The sequence below is a fragment of the Molothrus ater genome, chromosome 19, assembly GCF_012460135.2.
Source record: "Molothrus ater isolate BHLD 08-10-18 breed brown headed cowbird chromosome 19, BPBGC_Mater_1.1, whole genome shotgun sequence".
NCBI classification, from domain to species: Eukaryota; Metazoa; Chordata; class Aves; order Passeriformes; family Icteridae; genus Molothrus; species Molothrus ater.
In genome coordinates this window covers 4,098,208-4,118,195 of record NC_050496.2, presented here as the reverse complement: position 1 = coordinate 4,118,195, position 19,988 = coordinate 4,098,208, and the positions used below count along the sequence as shown (strand labels likewise).

Sequence of the window (19,988 nt, the reverse complement as noted above, 5' to 3'; positions counted from 1 at the left end):
GAGGGCACCTGGAGCCCGCTGGCACAGGGGCTGAGCCCGTCCTGCCTCGGGAGAGCCGCGCTGGGTGTGCCGGGGTCTCTGCCGAGTTGCGGGGCACGGAGGGCAGGGGGGCTGAGGGCACAGCGCGGCTCCCGCAGCTGAGGTGAATCTCACGGAGGTGACACAAGGACACGGGGGTGACAGTGCCGGCTCCCGCAGCTGAGGTGAATCTCACGGAGGTGGCACAAGGACACGGGGGTGACAGTGCCGGCTCCCGCAGCTGAGGTGAATCTCACGGGGGTGGCACAAGGACACGGGGGTGACAGTGCCGGCTCCCGCAGGAGCTCCCGGTGCCGCGGTGGCCCCGGGCTCGGTGGCCCCGGGCGGGTGACACCCGGAGGTCCCGGAGCTCCGTCCTGCGGAGCTGCCCGGCCCCGAGCGGCCCCGCAGGATCCCGAGCAGCACGGACAGGCCGGGTGCTGTGACCGTGTTCACAGGGGTCCGAGGATGAGGGAAGAGACGAGGATCTGACTCCATGTTTCAGAAGCTTGATTTATTATTTTATGAGATATATTAAAACTATACTAAAAGAATAGAAGAAAGGATTTCATCAGCAGGCTGGCTAAGAATAGCAAAAGAAATTAATAACAAAAGCTTGTGTCTCAGACAGAGAGTCTGAGCCAGCTGACTGTGATTGGCCATTAATTAGAAACAACCACACGAGACCAATCCCAGATGCACCTGTTGCATTCCACAGCAGCAGATAACCATTGGTTACATTTTGTTCCTGAGGCCTCTCAGGTTCTCAGGAGAAAAAATCCTAAGGAAAGGATTTTTCATAAAATGTAAAAAACACTGTCACCCCCGTGTCCTTGTGTCACCTCCGTGAGATTGTCACCTCTGTGACATCGTGCGACATCGGGGGATGCTCGGCTCACCTCGGGTCCTCCACGCTGTGGCTCCCCACAATCCAAATCCTAAAATGTTTTCCAATTTCATTTCCAGACTCTTCCAACTGCAGTAATTCTTAACATATACAGATAGCCATATACTTTTTTTTGTTGTTTTTAATTAAAAAGCTCCTTCACATACACAATCATATATTGAATTAGCAAGAACAATAATATATTCATTGGAGAATAGCAAAACATCTGCTCTGCCAGTGCCACCCACAAACTAGACAAAGAACTAAGAAATCTGACAGTTTCAGACCGCTTAGGAAAGAGAAATTCTCTTGGCCTAAAGACAGGGAGCCATGCAGTGAAGGTGCCATGGAGGGTACAGCAAAAGCAATGTACAGAAAAACGCAAAGTGTTAAAAATGTTTTCTTGTAAAGATTCTGCAGCCAGAGGGTGAATCCTGATCATCAGGAGCTTTCTTTACAATTTAAGAAATACTGGATAGCATTGAAGCAGAAGAATGACACTGAAAAAAATAAAGAGCTATGCAAACACTGAAAGATTGATTTTGGCCAGAAGATGAAATTTCCTTTAATGTATCAGGGGAGGTTTCTGAATTTTAAGAGTGCATCTGGTTTACAAAAAGTTGTTGCTGCCAATCTCATGGAAGAGTAAAACATCTGACTCTGTAAGGGACCTCAATATCTTGGCAACAAAGCCCAGAGACACCAAAACTGAAAACCTCCTTGCCAAGGACAAAATGCCCAACAAAACACAAACCCAAGAATCAGAGAAGGAAAAGAAAAGGCAACTCTCTTTTAAGTTTCATTATAAACACCTGGAAGAGAAAAAAAAAAAAAGGAGGTGGAGGGGAAGCAGCTTCCAGTGAAAAACAGCTGTGTGATTTTGGGGCCAGATCAATCAAATTGGCAGAACAGGCTCCAGACTGGGAGTTTTTGCTGTTTCCATAACAGAAGTTACCCCCAAAGCAGAATTTGGGTATTTTGACTGTATCATATCTGCCAGCACAACTCAGACCCACCAGCCAGTGGGTCTTTCCTGGGAATTCTGGCTCATGGACAAGCCCAGTAACCGTGGGTGGTGCTTGAGGGCTGAACAACCCTCAATAACCCAGCTGTTCATGCCAGGTTCTCCTGCCCACATGGATGAGGGGAATGAGCTCCTCTGGACAAACTCACACCCCTGAGACCCTGCTGAGCATCACCCCCAGCACCAGTGGCTCCAGTGCCAGTGGGGGCTCAGGGACTGGTTTGGAGCAAGGCTGGGACCTCTCCATGAACCCCCAGCCCTGCACTGACATCTTTGGGGTAAAAGAACCTTCAAATGGTGAACACCTTCCTGAACTCAACTCCTGCAAGGCCAAACATAAAAGCATTTTGCTGTTTCTCCCCTTTTTAGGGGCTGTTGCTCACCTCAAAAAGATCATATCTCTAAAATGGCATTTAGAGACACCCAGGGCCAGAAACTGGGGAGGAGCTGGGGGAGCCCCAGCCTGGCTGGAGGGGGTAACAAACTCACCTACTGTGTTACTGGAGACATGGATGAATGAGAAAAAACAGAATCTGAAGGCAAAAATGGGTTCTGCTGCTCCTGGATGAGATGTGCAAAGCGTTGATGGAAAAGCTCATGAGTGTCACCAGCAGAGAGGAGAGGGGTGACCACAACAGGAGGGGTTTGCCTGTCTGTACACAGAATTCTCATTCAAAAGTAAAACTCCTTCCATGAAATACCTTCACATTTTTAACAATATATATATATTTAGTATCCCCTGCATAAAAGAAAAGTACACATTATTTCAACAGCCAAGAAAAAACTGCAATTTATTAAGTTTCAAAGAATCTTCGTACTCTTGAAAGCAACTTTCGGTGCATGTTCTTTTAACAATCACATTCTATGAGGAGAATAAACATTAAAAGCCACAATTGTTGGTTTTCTTTTTAATCTCAGAGTTACAGACATCTTTAATTCAAAAGGAAAGGCAAAAAAAAAAAAAAATAGCCCCTAAAAACAAAACCCACCCAGTTCCCCCCCCACCCCCTCCAACAGAAATTTTCATTCCCAATTTGAAAATATCAGGAGTTTTTCTACAACTCAATGCTAAACTTCAGCATGGAAAATTGTATGTAAACACGCACATACACACATACATATTTTATATAAGTGTGTGTGTGTATATATATGTATATATAAAATATATATGTAGGAGGCGTGTAATGGCAATGAGATGCAATTACTCTGAGGAAAGGTTATTCAGCTAAATACACTACTAAAACTTGAGAAAAAAAAAAAAAAACAAGTCTTGAACCCAGTTTGTGCATAGTTCATGATCCTCTATAAAACCAGCTTTTGTTAATTTGCAATCTTGCAGGACCCTTTAAATCTGATAAAACCATTAAAAAGCTAATCTTCCAAAAAAAAAAAAAAAATGTAATGCACAAGTTTCCTGATCCAAGCAGGCAGGGAGCACAATGTTCATATAATTTTTAAAACATACTTGAAGTGTATGTTATTCCATTGTCTTTCTTCCTTTCAAAACAATCAAAAACATTGATCTTTTTTTAAACATAAAGCGATTTTTTAATATATAAAGCACTCTTCAAACATCTATTTCTTTTGAGTCCATTATTTGGTAAATATGTAACTGCTACACATTAGATTAGGTATTTTTCTTCTTTCTTACTGTCTTTTTTTTTTTATTTTATTTTGTTTTTTAATAATATCTTCAGTGCTAGGAGTTGGGTTTTAAAAATACATGAAATGGTGTGGAGTTGCTCCTCGGGAAACCCGGCTTTCCTGAGACATCTTCCACCATGTGCAAGATAGTGATCACAAAGTTTTCGCCACTTTGACGAAGAGGAGGAAAACAACAACAAAAATAGTACACAGCAATGGCCAAAGAAAAGGATAATACAACAACACTGTTCAATCCCAGAGCTCTGAAGTAGCATATCTTCATTCTGAAAATAGTTTTCTTTACGATGGAAGTCTTTTTTTTGTTTTGTTTTTTCTCTTTTTTTTTTTTTTTTTTTAAATTCCTTTTTTTATTTTAAAGTTTGAAGGAGAAAAAAAGGTCTGTAAACAGGTGGGAGCCAAAACTCCTGGCTCCTCCAAAAGCAGTCAAAACTTATGTCCAAGTGCTTGTTTCTGTTCCTGCTTGCAAGGGAACTATCAACTCTTTACAATTATCTATGGCCACAGTTCAACAAGAGTATTTTTTTTTTTAAACTTTATATTCCGAATGGAAAAATGGTGCAATACTCCGGTAATAATTTTCTTGCATTAGTCCACAATAAAAAGCCGCTAAAGGTAGATATACATATTATTCTCCAGAGATACACACTGTAATTTTAAAATGCAATAAGAGTCCTTGAGTAAACATTTACACGTGAATTGTCGCCGGCCCCTTCTATCAGTTTCTTTCCTTTTTTTTTTTTTAAATTTCCTTTTTTTTTTTCTTTTTTTGTTTTTTGTGTGTTTTTACCATTACAGGATTAGCTACAAGAAGGGCTGCGGACACTCAGTGCAAAGTTAGAAGCTAATAACAATTAAACATTTGACCAATGAGCAAATAAAAAGCATATACTGAACCAAAGGAAAAAACTTCACACGTTGAGTTAAACCACACGTGGGCACACGCACACACAGGCACACACACACACACACACACTCACTCACATCTGTCCCAACAAAAACATAGAGTCTGAACTTTTAAAAAACAAAATTCTTAGAGCCTGTTTTTTGTGTACTGATGCTGACCTGGAAGTGTAATAATTCAACTCAGAAAGTGTTCACATTTTGTTATTGGCCTGCTGGATTCAAGTATTTGCATGTTGATATGGTTTGTTGCTTTTTTTTTAAGTATTTTTTTTTCTTTCTTTGTTGATTTTTTTTATTCTTTTTTTTTACTTTTTATATTTTTTGGGATTAAAAAATGACATGAAAAAGTAATGAAACAAGGGTAATGTGCATAGGCAGATCCATGGGAGTAGTGGACACAGAGATACCCCAACCCTGCCCTCCCTCCCCCCCTCTCAACCTGTACAGTCCAGAGTTGCCACTGGGAATCGTCACTTTTCTGTACCAATGGTAAAATATCACACTTCACCCTTTCTGATTATTGGGTCCGCCTCTGTAATGTGCATAATAGTCACAGGCTCATTTAAATAGGCTTTCATTTCCCCTTCCCACCCCCCCCCCAAGTTGATAAAATAACCCTTTCCAGCCCAAATTCTGAAAAGTGCCCTTCATGATAGACCTATTCTAAGCAGCTTTTATACTTGGTTTTGAAAAATCACCATACAAACATAAAAAGACGACATAAAACAAAACAAAACAAAACAAAAAAGCCATGAAAAAAGTAAAACCTGTCATTAGCATGTGACACTGACCAAAGGAGCCCATACTGTTTCAGGAACAGTTCACAAGGACTTCTGCAGTTTCAGATTCAATATTGGACAGAGGTACTAAGGAGGGCTGCCAGTCTCATGGGTTAAAGCTGGATTCTTCATCAAGCCCGGGACTGGAAAGGGTTACCATTTTTTAATTCTTTTTTTTTTTTTAATTTTTTTTTTTTTTTCAATTCTCTGTTCTCCTTTAGTGCTGATGATTGTTACTTCCACCGTGTCTCCTAGATGGATTCCCCGCTGAGCAGATCCCCCGGCAGGAGGGTGTTGAGGGGCGTGGGGCTCCCGATGACCCTTCCGTCGTCGGCGCTGGGGGGTCCCCAAAGGCTGCTGGAGTACTGGGGTACCCCCCCCCAGAGCAGGTCGCTGCTGCCCTTGCCCCCCAGGCATGGGGGGTTCCAGTGGCCGGCGTCGGGGCGCACCAGCCCGTGGGAGCTGCCCGAGGAGCCCAGGCGGCCGGGCGTGGATCCAGTGTTGGACTGCCAGCTGGAGGTGGGCGGCAGCGCCTGCCCCTGCGCCAGGAACCGGTTCACCTCCTCCTCACCAGCAAACTCCGCCAGGATGGTGGTGTTGCCCAGGACACACCTGAGGGACAGCAAGGTGTGAGCTGTTGCTCCAGATTGCAATGCAAGATGTTTTCTGTTACCATCTGTATGGCAGTTGGCTTTTGTCAAGTGGGCAGTTTGCCTTATCTCTCTCTCTGAGTGACCACACCCACTCCTCCCTGGGGAGGGGACACCTGCTGATAACAGCTATGGAATGTCCCTGCATGGCTGATAAGAACTACAGCATCCCATTGGGAGATGTGAGCCCAGAGGGAGGAGCCAAGCATTCCTACCTGGATATAATCTGAGATTCTGGAACACCAGCACAGCTTCTGCACTGGATTGCCCAGAGGAACAGCAGCTGCCTCTTCCCCTGGATCTTCAGAGGAAGAGACTGCACCTTTCTCCAGGATCCCTGCTCCAGCAGAGCCACCCCTGGCACTGCAGGAGGGCTGAGCCACAATTCCAATGGTTCTGCTGCCAGCACCCTGACCCACAGGGTGTCAGGCTGGGTTCTGACTCTGGCACTGTTGTTCTAGTGTACTGCATTGATTATTTTATCCTTTTATTTTTTTTTCTTCCCTATTAAAGAACTGTTATTTCCTGCTCCCATATTTTTTTCTAGAGAGCCCCTTAATTTAAAATTTATAGCAATTGGGAGGGGTGGGGAGGGTTTATATTCTCCATTTCAGGGGAGGCTCCTGCCTTCCTTAGCAGACTCCTGTCTTTCCAAACCAAGACAGGTGTAAAGGGTGCTTTCTGTCAGGAATGGCTGAGGGAATTGGGATTGGTGTTTGCTATGGTTTATTTAGGGGGGATGTTGGTGGTGTTTGTTTATTCAGTGTCATTGGCAGCAGATCCTTACCCAGAAGCCTGGGCTAACTGGAGTGTTGTTGGTTATGGCGTTGGGATAGGGTTGGTTGTGGTTGGGATAGGGTTGGTTGTGGTTGGGATAGGGTTGGTTGTGGTTGGGATAGGGTTATGTGGTTATGGCGTTGGGATAGGGTTGGTTGTGGTTGGGATAGGGTTGGTTGTGGTTGGGGTGGGGTTATGTGGTTATGGCCTTGGGATAGGGTTGGTTGTGGTTGGGATAGGGTTGGTTGTGGTTGGGGTGGGGTTATGTGGTTATGGCCTTGGGATAGGGTTGGTTGTGGTTGGGATAGGGTTGGTTGTGGTTGGGGTGGGGTTATGTGGTTATGGCCTTGGGATAGGGTTGGTTGTGGTTGGGGTAGGGTTATGTGGTTATGGCCTTGAGATAGGGTTGGTTGTGGTGGTGGGGGAGCTTGCTATAGGGGGTGTGTTGGAGTTACTACCCCTACTATAGTGGGGGTCTGTTGTCAGTCCAATCAGATTTTAGTGGGGTGGCCATGCTTTATTCAGAGGGAGTGGGGTTGCTTTTGACTGGGGGGTGAGGATTGGTGCTGACTTTGTTTGTGGTGTTGGAGCTTGTGCAGGGGCTGTCTCAGGGGGCGATTCAGGCTGTTTAGTGGAAGGGTCAGGAAGTCCTAACTCCTGACCTAACTGCACCCTTCCCATGCCTGAAGGATCCTCCAGGGAACATGGACAGAGACTATGGACAAAGGGGAATGGCTTCAGCCTGACACAGAGCAGGGTTAGATGGGGTATGGGGAAAATGTGAGGGTGGGCAGGCCCTGGCACAGGTGCCCAGAGAAGCCTCCCCTGGATCCCTGGAATGTCCAAGGCCCTGGCACAGGTGCCCAGAGAAGCTGCCCCTGGATCCCTGGAATGTCCAAGGCCAGGCTGGATGGGGCTTGGAGCAGCCTGGGATAGTGGGAGGTGTCCCTGCCTGTCACCCTGATTTTTTAAGATTTTCTGATGTTTACATTCTTGTAACGAACTTTCTCACACGCCTTCTGTAAATAACTTGTTGTTTTGCATTCTTTTATGGAGGAGGAGAAATTTGATGGAGTGTTGGTTTGTCCAGTGTCATTGGAGAGGTGGCACTGTCACCCTCCAATCCACTGTCACTTTTGGAAATCTATAAATGTTGGAGTCAGAAAATAAACTTCCTTTTTCTTCACCTTGAGAGCACCTTGGTGTGTGCACTCCTGTTGTTTTGTGTCCTATGGTGACACCTGCCCATGGCAGGAGTGGGCTGGGTGAGCTTTAATGTCCCTCCCAACCCAAGAAATTCTGTGACAGGGATCCACCTCCCCCCAAGCTGCAATCAAGGTGAAAACTTCCACCATATCCCCTCACTTTAAGCAATCCCCATCTCTTCAACCAAGCCTGCTCTGTCCTGCTTTCTATCCACCTTTCTATATCCACAAACACCCAAATCTACACATGTGGAAACCACCTCTAACTGACATGTCCTGGAGCCTCAATTCTCTTCAGGAATAAGGACAGAAGCTCTCCAGCCAAATGATGCTCCCACTGCCTCAGTACTTTCTATAACCCGTTGATAAAGGCAATTGCTTTCCAACTCAAAATACCCAAGTTCTCTAAATACCCAAGTAATTCTCCTGAAACATCACTCTCTGTATTCTTCATCCTGCCCAATGGCACTGATTTTACCATTTTACCACTTATGCCCTTATGCCAATTAATCCCACTGATTTAAAAACTCCTAAAAAGCAGATATTCTTCATCCTGCCCAGTGGCACTGATTTTACCACATATGCCAATTACTCCCATTGATTGTAAAACTCCTAAAAAGCAGATTTTGTTGTCATACACTTCTCTCAGAACTCCTTAAAAAAAAAAGGTGACCACCATGAACACACTCCTTATTTAGCATTGTTTTACCCTCTCTGTTTCCCTCTAAAGCTAAAACCTTGTCCTGTGCTCTCCCTGAGCTTCCTTTGGAATCCTCATCACATCCTACAACTTCTTTGTGGCCTTAGAGGTGACAAGTCCTAACTGAGGATATTATTGTTGTAGTGCTTTTTCTTTATTTGCCATATTCACTGTTTAATTTGTGGTTTTGCAATCCCTCTGCATTGTCCTCCTCCTGTCTTTGGAGTGGTACAAGCCCCCCATTTTGTATATTATGTTTCTAAAATCAGACTTGTTCCCTCGTTGTTATTCAGCTCTGTTCAGTATCAGTTTTTCTGTTTGTTACCTGACCACTCCCTGCCAAGTTTCAAACCCCTCCTGTCCCTACCCTTTTCCCAGAACCCTCCTTACTCTTCCTTCCATTAAATGTCAATCCCTCCCAGAGCCTGCCCTTCCCTTTAAAAATTTCCCTGTCAGTTTTGTATCCTTCCAAACCCCATTAGTTGACTTAAACTGTTCTCCTCCCTTGAAATCCTCCACATTGTATTCCCTGCCTTGTGTTCCAGCCCCTGTTCTCAGATTAGTTAAAGATTATATCCTCCCCTGAGACCTCCCCTGTTTATAAGCTGTTGTTTGCCCTCAGCTTGGGGTCCTGGGACCCTGGACTTGGGGGGGTTTTGCCATCAAATAAAGTTACCCCAGTCCACCCCAGGCCCCGTGCTGCTGCATTTTTGATTCTACAGGGCTCCAAAGGGGGATGTGTCACACCCCTGATATCACCTAGCTGGGACTTAGGGTGCACCACAACAATTATTTATGCTGATTTAAGTTTTCTAACACCCCCTCATTCAGTATCTACCCCCAGTTCACTTTTTCCTCTCCCATTAGGTAATCTTAAAAATTAAGATTGAAGTAACTAGTGATCGGTTACACCTAAGAAAATCTTTTCTGAGCTAGAATGGCTTTCTAACAAAAAAAAAAGAAGGAGCAGGAACTTACATGTGCAGAGACTTCTGGGCCTTGGCTGCTTCCTCCTTGGAACTGTATCGGACCACAGCATTGCCTTGGGTCAGGTTCAAGTGGAATGTGATGAGGGGGCCGTGCTGCAGACACAGCGTGCGCAGCGTGGAGCCATCGATCTGCAGGGACAGGGCAAAGGTTACTGCTGCCTCCTGCCTGCTCTTCTGCTCCTCTTCAGGGTGGGATTGAAGGCTTTGAGATGGGCTTTTGTGTTTACACTTAGATGTTTATTTTAATCCATATTTATTATTATTATTTATCCATATTTACTATTACTATTATCCTTATTATTATTTTTATCCATATTATAAGTTGTGAGTTCTATAGTATTTTACTAATAAGTTACCAAATGGTTAATTATTTTTCTATATAAGGTTTTTTAAGGCTAAATGATCTAATTAAGAAATTATACTTAAATTATTTTACTTTTAACTCAATAACTAATCCTTCCAAGTCCACAATGTGGACTTTTCTGTCTAATTAAAAAATATTACCCAAAACTATGGAGAAGAAGGTGAAGAAGTATTAGTTACTATCCTAAAACTTCTATTTTGTTTTATATTTCCCAAACCTATGGAGAAGAAGGTGAAGAAGGATTAGTTACTATCCTAAAACTTCTATTTTGTTTTCTATTATCCAAAACAATAGAGAAGAAGGTGAAGAATAAGGATTAGTTACTATCCTAAAACTTCTATTTTGTTTTATATTACCCAAACCTATGGAGGAGAAGGTGAAGAAGGATTAGTTACTATCCTAAAACTTCTATTTTGTTTTATATTACCCAAACCTATGGAGGAAAAGGTGAAGAAGGATTAGTTACTATCCTAAAACTTCTATTTTGTTTTATATATGTTGCTATTTTAAAACTTTAAGTTTTTTAACATTAAGTTTTTAGATTTTTTAACTTTAGGTTTTATTGTTTAATATTGTTTAAGTTTTATTGTTTAATAAACAAGTTTTTTTCCACTTTTCTCCAAAGAAGTATTATCTCCCAAACCGGTGATATTTCACACTTCTAATTAAACTACACACCCTTAATCCCAGTGCTGTTAATTAATTTTGGAAGCTTTTTTAATAGCCTCAGATCAAATGTAGTATTTTCTAGTGGGTTTGTGCCTTTTAGTACAGAAGGTTTAAAATTCCAACAGGTTAGTTGTGGTGTTGTCATTTTACCTTAAATGCTTAATTAACAAGTGTTTAAAAGCTAAAGAGTGAGTACAAGTGAAAGTAATGTACTTAATTACACACTTATTGCTCTCTTCATTGAGGGACATATCCCGATTTTTAAAGAATTCCCTACAGTCCAGAGGACAAATTGTCTCAATTTAGGTTATACAAATTATATTTATCATTAGACATCCACAGAAATCCAGACATAAGTCAAAGGGAAAACACACTTCATAAATGTAATTAAGTTTTCCCCAAGATTAATTTGGACGTCTGTATCTAAAGTTTTGTGGCTTACATTCTCCCTTTGGAATGACACTGTGAAGGACAAGTAGAGGATGTGGAAACCCATAGGAAAATCAGATTTTACACCTCTGTCTGTGCTTTACAACATCATTCACCTCCAAAGTTACACACAGAGAAATGGTGCCCACTGAATGACTAATTACAGGTTTGAAAATTCATACTTGATCTGACAGCACTTTGAAAACTTAACAAATGCCCTGTAGAAGACAGGTGATAAATACAGAATAATTATTCTTCTTTCAAATGAATCAAATGGCCAAGGCTGCTGAATGCTGTTCTCATCATCTCTTAAATGGCAGTGTTTTTTCCTGGCCAGTTTTGCACAGTTGCAGTTACCTGGGGGGTGAGGTTCCGCAGAACCAGCCAGCTGCTTGTTCTCCCTGAGCTGTCAGTACTCCATGCAGAACCTGCAACACAAATTCCACAACAAAACATTTCATCAAGGTCTCTGGAGAGCACCTTACAGCACATTCATCTGGAATCACAACACACTAACAAGCCTCAGTGCTGCTGAAAACAAATCCTGCAATTCCTCACATCTTGATTTACTGCCTCCCTTGGAAGGAACGGCTGCTGAATGAAAAGCTGCTCTTGTTCCTTTTCAAAGATCTGTGGCATTTTTCATACTCCCAGAATAAATATTAGGGAACTAACAGATGCAGGTATGGCACTGCAACAAGCTGGATCCTCAGGATGCATTAGAATTAATCTGGAAGACACATTTTAAAAGCAGTTCTGATGTCCAGGCTCAGAATGCTGCCTGCTAATAAAGATTTTTATAGCACTGCAGCACTCTGCTCTCTTGTCAATGACAGATTAATGTGTATGAGTTATTCAAAACAGGTATTTCTGCACTGACAATGTTCTGATTGAAGATACAAGAACATAACCAAAAAACCTGCCCTAACAACCTCAGCCTGGTGCTTTACAGTAAGAAGCTGTACAAGCTTGATATTTATGAGTGGCATTTGAGAGTCACAGTGCATCCTGTAAGTGCTCCAGAGAGAACCCTGGGAGCAGCTTTATCTGCCCTTCCAGGTGGAAGTTTGGTGAAGAAACATTCAAAATAAATGGCAGGAAGAGGGAAGAATTTAATTCTCAACTTAGTGTGTAATCAGATTATTAAAAGAGCTTTATAAAATAGAAGTAATATCTGCATATATGTCTATATTTATATTGATAGAGATATCTAAATATAGATATATATATTTAGCCAGATCCATGGCTTCTCATATTAATATTAAAGCAAACAAAGGCATATAAAAAAAGGGGTCAACATGAAAAAATTCAGACATTCCCTGAGGGCCCTGCAATGCCATCAGGTCCTAAATGCTTTACATCCATGTGTTCCATATTAAATTCCACAGGCTCCTCCTGGAGTCTTAGACCACACCACAGAACAGGACACATGTTTGAAAGACATTTTTAGAAATTAAGGAACTAGAGAAAAAAAACCCTAGCTGGGAGTTAAAGGAATTGAACAATTCCTATGTAAAATCACCACCATGACCAGCTGAAAGATGCTTCATTTACAACTTATTCAAAGTGAAATACAGAGACAGGAGATGCATCCCCAGCACAGAACACTCCAGCTGTGTTAAAACTCTGGTTTCTGGAGCCTCACAGGCAGAGTAGAAGCAAACAATGCTGAAAAGAAGGCAGAAAAGAGAGCAGTGAGTACCAGAGGAGTAAGAAGAGCTGGTCCAGCCCAGGGGACTGGCACCCCACGTGGAGGATGGCTTGGTGTTGGTTAAGCCTGGAGGAGGTCTGGTTGGAGCTGTAGTGTTTCTGGGTACCTTCCAGAGTTCGTGGGACAGAGAGGCTTGGGTGTGAGAGATTGGGCCAGAGGACCACGTGGACTTGATGTCTGACAGTTTACCTGCAACAGAAAAACAGTATTTGGGTGTTCTTCACCAATGGGCATCCTGGGCTACATCCTCCCAGCTTCTAAGCAGGACAAGAACAACTTTCTGAACCATCCAGTCATACAAATCCTACACTGAATATATTAGAATAATCCTATATTTGAACCTACTTAAACCACTGCTCACAATTTTCAGTACTTTTGTGTTTACTGAACCTCACACTACCTGCTACATTCAAGTTCCCTTTTGAAAATCTGTTGGTTTGTTTTCCTTTAAAAGATGATACATGGAAAGAAGTCCAGAAAATGGACATTGGTATTTGCAATCTAATTTCACCAAAATTATAATGAAACACTTCAAGATTGTCTCTCTCAAAGGTTTAACAGGACCTAAACACTTTTTCTTTCACAACTCATTTTACCTAATATAAAGAATTCAGTATATCCATATGTTCTTATGATCCATTATTAAAATTCTAAAGATCAAAGACCAACAAAAACTTTATTTCTGAATATTTGAAGTAACCTATACTCTTTTTTCCAAGTATCTTTGAGAAAAACTAAGTCCTCAGAATGTCAGACCACAGCACAACCCTTCAGTCTTTATAACCTTCTGCTGTTGCTTGTTTTTTCCCTGATCAGTTTTCAAACTCTTACTGCTCTAACTGCCAATACAAAGTTTTATAAAATAACACAAACTCAAGAACATTAGACACAGTACAGCATTCAGAGGGGCAGACTGAGTTGATTTCAATAATGGATAACAAAACAAATCTTTATTCACCTTTAGCCTTTCCTCCTGATACCAACATGTCCTGTGCAATCAGAGCCCAGTTTCCCTGTCACAGCACAGTCCTGCTGTTACCAGCATTGGCAGAACATGGAGGGCAGCAATGGACTAAAAGGGACACAAATCCTGCATCTTCTGCCCCAGCAAATGATGCTCTGACTGTGCTGCCCCAATGTTTTAATGCTGATTGCACAGAATAAAAAAAAAAATTGGTCTGATAAAGTTCACGATGCAAAGAGCTTGTGAATTTTTATAAAACTAGAACTGGCAGATTTAAGTTTCAGTGATTCAAGACATCAGGCAGGCACTGAGTAATTTTATGAATCCCAAAGCCAAATTTACCAGTTGCAAAATCCCAGACTCAGTTACATACACACACATTCCCCAGATTGCCTCCATTTATCTAAATCGTTTAACTCAATTATTTCATATTTAAGTATAACTATTTAAGTGAAAGGGCAACCACTCTCCCATCTTCTAGCAAATTGTAGCAACAGAAATAATTTGACAATGACAATGAGGACATTAATGAGGGTAAAATGGTGAGAGGAGAGGAGGAAGTCTGAGTTTGAGAGCTCAGAGCAGCCCAGCCTGTGCTGGGGCACCCAAGACAGGCACAGCACCACAGGCCAGGTGTTGCTATGTCACTACTTGTCATGGAGGTAACACAAACATTAGATGACACTGCAAAAACAACCAAAAACAAGGCAGCAAATAAAGCAGAAATGCATGGCAGATAAAGAAAAGCAAGCCACTCCTTTCTTTTCCTTTCACTGGAGGAAAACATCCCAAGCAAGTTCTTTTTGTTTTGCATTCTGTAGCCTGACCCAGAGGCTGCACCCTCAGAGAAGTGGAGGGGTTTCAGTGGATCAGCATCTTCTTATCTAATCCACCTATACAGCCCAATAAAAATTTATAATGGGACAAACTGCATATTTAGGCAGCCAGTTTGCAAGCAAGTTTCCATGTTTTGCAAAAAGAAGCTCCAGAATTTAGAGCTCAGTAAAGAAAATGGGGTAATTATTTAGCTCACCCATAGAGGGGAGCATCAGGCTTTGGCCTGACTATTAAAAGACACTGAAGAGCCCCAAAACAAACCCCAAGAGCCATGCAAAAAGCACCCCTTGGAGGTACTACTGAAGCTTTTTCTGAGCTGAAGGTGTGTCACTTTTAACGGTGAGTTTTTTACACAAATTTCACATCAGCTCTTCCTGGAAGGGTCTGTTCCTGCTGAGGCCCTGGGCAGTGTTCCTCCCCCACAGATCTCGATGCCAGAGTGACAGCAGGTGGAATAAATCCATTTTTCCTCAGCGCAGTCCCAGGCTCACCATCCACCACTCCCCACCGCAGAGCTGCCAGGAGAGCTGCCACCCAGCACAGGGCTCCAAACACACCTGTGCCTGGGGCAGCACTCCTGCAAGCACTGGAAAAGCACTCCCTAGGGCCTTTTCCTGGGAATGCAGAAGCTGTGGAAGCAGAAAGGCCGTACCTGCAATGCTAGGTGCAGATGCAATGCTGCTGAAAGAGCTACTGTAGCCGGAGGCACTAAGCGGCCAGGCACTCGATGAAGGCAGCGTGGCATTCTGAGATGATGTTGGGGATGACCCTGCAGAACCAGCAGAGAAGCAACTAAGAAAGATGGGCATAATGATGTTTGGTGTGAAATAAGCAAATCTGTTATGTGCAAATACAAACCATGCAAGGCATTCTCCTTAATCAGCCTGGTCTCTGAAGTCTAGGAATGAAATGTTGCTGGAAGCATGATAAAGTAGAAGGAAAGAGAAGAAAGCTGGCACAGGAACAGTTGTAGTGCAGAAGGTAAATTCTGCATTTCCTTTAAGATACATGACTCAAAAAGTCACTGTTAAAGTGTTTAGTCTCAGAGGAACAGGCTTCAATTATAAATGTCCTCTGCCAGCTGACTTAGGCAATGGGAATTGTAGATCAGCAGAGATGTGTATGATAAATTAACCTCTTACCACGGGTGATCTGTCCTAAATTACTCGAGGTAAACATTTCCCCTACATCCTAAAGCCCACAAGTATCTTTAAATTTTTGCAGACTTTCAGTAAAAGCGAAGATATATTTCAGCAATCTCTTCTCAAACCGATAACATAAATGAAATAGCACAAAACCACCTCAGTAAATCATTTATAATCTAAGCACATGCACAATTTCCTTACTGGCAGCAAATCAAAGAAACTGAACATAAAATCAAAAATCTTCATTGCAAAGACCAGGAGAGCTGGAATGATTCTCTCTAGCCACCAACAAAATCAAGTGTGTATCCTGGGTGACTTATCATTCCTGACACACAGAGATGAGCTCTGATACTGAAACATCTTTAACTGACTAATAAAAAGGGGTGAGCTCTGTAGCAAAGAGCACTGTGTGAGGTAGAAGGGAGGAAGTAAAAGGACAATCTCATCCCTCACAGCTCAATAAAAACCACAGGCTTTGTTTTCAATTGGAACAGCAACCAACCAAACTTCACCTAAAGCAGCCTCCCTGTGCTCCAAGGGACACTGATGCAGACATCAGTTTAAGGGAACAGAACTCTGTATCAGGTCTTGTCTGGAAATAATCTATTCCCAGGCAGGAACTATGGAATTAGGGTTATAGCAGATATGGAATATGGAATTACAGCAGACTGAAAAGCTCACAGAGTTGAAAATGGTCTTGATTCCTTGTGGCTACAACTCTCAGCTCATAGAAGCTGAGCCTGCAAAGCTTCATTAGCAAACAGGGCAAAGCAAAAATCGACCCAAAAGCTGAAGTTTTACCTGCTTCTAAGTGTACAGGGCAAGGACAGCACACCCCACAGCCTGACCCTTCACCTGGGGAGCAGCTCTGTCTGTCAGCACAAGCTCTGTGCTTCAGGCTGCAGTTATACAAGCAGAAAGAAACAGATTCTGCAACTAGAGTTTTTATTAAAATTGTATTATTACCAAGCTAAAAAGCTAATGAGGAAAAGAAGCACACACTGACCCCCCAGAGGCACTGGTTTTAAGAAGGTCTGACCTCTTGAGGGCCTGTTTACTTCTGCTAAGACCATCTTTGCTGACTCTCTCTAAGGAGAGGAGTTATTTCTTCATTCCACAGGCACATTATGCACCCACAGAGCTCATGTTCCTCCTCTAAAGCAGCAAGACCTGTAGTGGATCTCATCTGATTTTACAGGTAGAGCTCTGTACATTTAGGCTTCTGGCCTGAGGAATATTTCTTGGGTGAACTCTATTTGAAGTGCCACTGAATTAAACATTTTACAGCTTTTCTTTTTATAACTTCAAACCTGCCTGTCCCCTTGGAAGCACTTTGGAGTCATTCAAGTTAATTCAACCTTACTCATTAGCCAAATACTTCATGTTTCAGCTGAAAGAAAGGCTGCTTCTTGCTAAGAGACAACCAAAATCAACACTTTGCATTCCTTTCCCTCATGTTTCACATCCCTTACCTGAGGTAAAAATCCCAGAGCTGGACCCCCACTTCAAGGGAGTCACAGATTTACAATCTGTGCTGGTATCACAGATGTAACTGTTAAAACAAACCCCACATTTTCACTCCTGACAGGTCCTTCTGGACAGCCTGGTTATGCTCTTCCTGTGCCAACTGCAGTGCTCTGACAGAGTGCAGATAACTTGGTTATTTTGGCACTCAGATCACAATTAACCAAGCCACCTTTCCCTTGATCAACTTCCAGCACATGTGGCTAACAGGTAGCACAGTCACAATCCTTTCTTGTTTAATAGAATTCCCTTTTTATTCTGAAGAAAGCACTGCCAAGACAAAAGGAATGGAAATAGCACTGGGAAATATTAGTTTACTAGTCAATTCCCAATTTTTTTCTTTTATGGTTTTGGAGATAAACCAGTTCTAATTTATTTTCCTTACTGATCTTCTAACAAAGCTACAATTAATTAATGTACCAGAAGCCTGCTATCTCAGCAACACTGTGGAACTTTGTATTGAGTCTTCTGAGAATTTCACAAAGTATGGAGGAGGGTGGGCAGTGTGGAGAGCAAAATATTGTTCAAAACCTTGTGATACAGGTCAGAAAAACTTCCAGTGACCACAGAAGTTTAAATTACATCTCACAGCCTTTTCCAATATAAAAGTATTTACATTCCCACGGAAAACAAGAAACTTCTTAATCCCTTCTTTTAAAACAATTATTTCTGGATATTCAGTGACAGTTCTGAGCAGAAGCATTATTAGATTAGGAGCACATGCAAAAAATATGTTAATCTTTAACAAATGAGGCCAACCCTTTTTTGGAAGGGAAAAGAATATGATGCACAGATGTGGAAGCAGTTTGTTGTTTACCTCCACTCTTGAGCAGATAGCGATTCACATCCTGTATCGTGGTGTTTATGGTAGGCCCAGTTGGAACACTGCCAGGAGTAACATCAGGGTCATTTTCAGGATCAATATTCTGCAGTCCTTTCCATGGCACTCCTGGGTGAAACTCTGTTTCCAACACAATAAGAAGAGAAATGTGTGAGGTTGTAATTCTCCAAAGCTCCTGTGTTGTATTTACAGGGTGCCCTGATGAAGGGAGGAATGATGATTCTGACTCCATGTTCTCAGAAGGCTAATTTATTATTTTATAATACTGTATTATATTAAGGAATACTATACTGAACTATACTAAAGAATACAGAAAGGATGCTTACTGAATGCTAAAAAGATAATAATGAAAACTTGTGACTCCTTACAGAGTCCTGACACAGCTTGGCCCTGACTGGCCAATGAGTCAAAATAATTCACAGCAGAAACTAATGAAACAATCTCCAAACACATTCCACATGAGCAAAACACAGGAGAAGCAAATTAAATAATTGTTTTCCTTTTCTCTGAGGCTTCTCAGCTTCCCAGGAGAAAAACCCTGGGCAAAGGGATTTTTCAGAGTGTGAATGCCACACTCCTACACATCAGGAGGACTCAACAACACGTTTGAGGGACACCAGCCCAGCAGCAAGGCTTGGATTGAGTTACCTGGTGGCCAGTTTATGCTGGAGCCATTGGAAATCTTATCACTATCGGATTTGGCACGTGACCAGCTGTGAGGAACAGCTACAGGTGGGCTGGCAGGAGACTCACTGTTCTGCATCAGATCATAGCGGCCGTAGGAGTCATCGAGGGAGGACTTGCCCGGAGGACCAATACTCAAACCTCCAGGGATAGCACCTGCAAGGAGTCAAACAGAGGTTGTAGGATGGAATTCCAGCAGGATATGTTTTGTTATTATTTGCCTTTTTTTTTCCTTTCTGTATTACAAAGATAAAAAGAAAACTAAAATGCAAATGCAGTAAGCCAAGCTTAATGGCATCTGAAGCCCTAGCAGGGATTACAGATGAGAGACACGTTGCTGGTACAATCTAGATACTCAAGTTAAAGAATTCTGCATTAAATTCCTGCCAAAAAGAGACTAAGTAATTCAAATCATCACACTGTTGGTAAATAGGAACTTGCTGAGGCAGCATACCAAGGAATATCCCTCATCTCATCCTTTCCCAGGCATTCAGTGCTGACAGGATGGATGATTTGAAATGGCTGTTCTCATGTTCCTACAAACTATCAAACAACAATTTGGCATCAGCAGTGCAGCTACTTGCAGAATAAAAAACTGCTGTAAAAGAAGTAATTCATGCTGCTCAGAATAAAATCCAGGATATAATAAAGTTAACAGAGCCCCATGTTCTAACAGAATAAATTTGATACAGGAAATAAAGGAATAACTGGCTCAGGATACTGGAGGCGTTAAGGATAAAGGTGTTCAAACAGATTAGCAATCCCTTCTGGAAAAGTAAGAATTTTTTGCCCCTAACTCTAGGCTGAGTAACTATGTAATCCATCATACTCTGCACAAGGAAAGGTTGATAATACTGGAAAAATTGTGGGAGAAAGCCAATGTAAAGTTTTTTTGGATTGAAGGTATGTAGGTCTGGAATAAGGGGAAGATTGTGGAACTTGTTTTGCCAACACTTAAGGCTTGTTTTACTTGAACTCCATGTTCTCAGCAACAAAATTCAACACATGAAAAATACATTCTACACTGCATGCAGGGAGTGACAGCTGCAAGCCCTTCACTGCAGAAACCATCTATAAAATCTCAGAGGTTTAGAGACTACCAAGCATTTGTGAGCACTTACACAAAAAAGGAACACGAGAGAAAGAATTGCAATTGCACTGTGGCTGCAATCACCAAAAGCCAGGCAAGGCAGGGGGACATGGGGGGGACAATGCCAGGGGACA

General features: G+C 42.3%; 1 protein-coding gene across 13 annotated transcripts in view; it reads right to left on the bottom strand.

Annotated features, from left to right (window-relative positions):
• Positions 1-4,738: 4,738 nt before the first annotated feature.
• TNRC6C (trinucleotide repeat containing adaptor 6C) overlaps positions 4,739-19,988 on the bottom strand; it is a 105,875-nt gene continuing 90,625 nt past the window's right edge. For 10 of the 13 annotated variants that reach the window (XM_054516836.1, XM_036394351.2, XM_054516834.1 and 7 more), the window contains 7 exons: positions 18,729-18,920; positions 18,057-18,200; positions 15,223-15,339; positions 12,761-12,958; positions 11,416-11,486; positions 9,586-9,725; positions 4,739-5,887 (listed from right to left, as the gene is read on the bottom strand). In XM_054516836.1, the coding sequence (XP_054372811.1) occupies positions 5,527-5,887; positions 9,586-9,725; positions 11,416-11,486; positions 12,761-12,958; positions 15,223-15,339; positions 18,057-18,200; positions 18,729-18,920 (1,223 nt within the window). In that variant the 3' untranslated portion in view covers positions 4,739-5,526. The remainder of the gene's footprint in view (positions 5,888-9,585; positions 9,726-11,415; positions 11,487-12,760; positions 12,959-15,222; positions 15,340-18,056; positions 18,201-18,728; positions 18,921-19,988) is intronic. The other 3 variants (XM_054516838.1, XM_054516840.1, XM_036394356.2) reach the window with 1 other exon arrangement.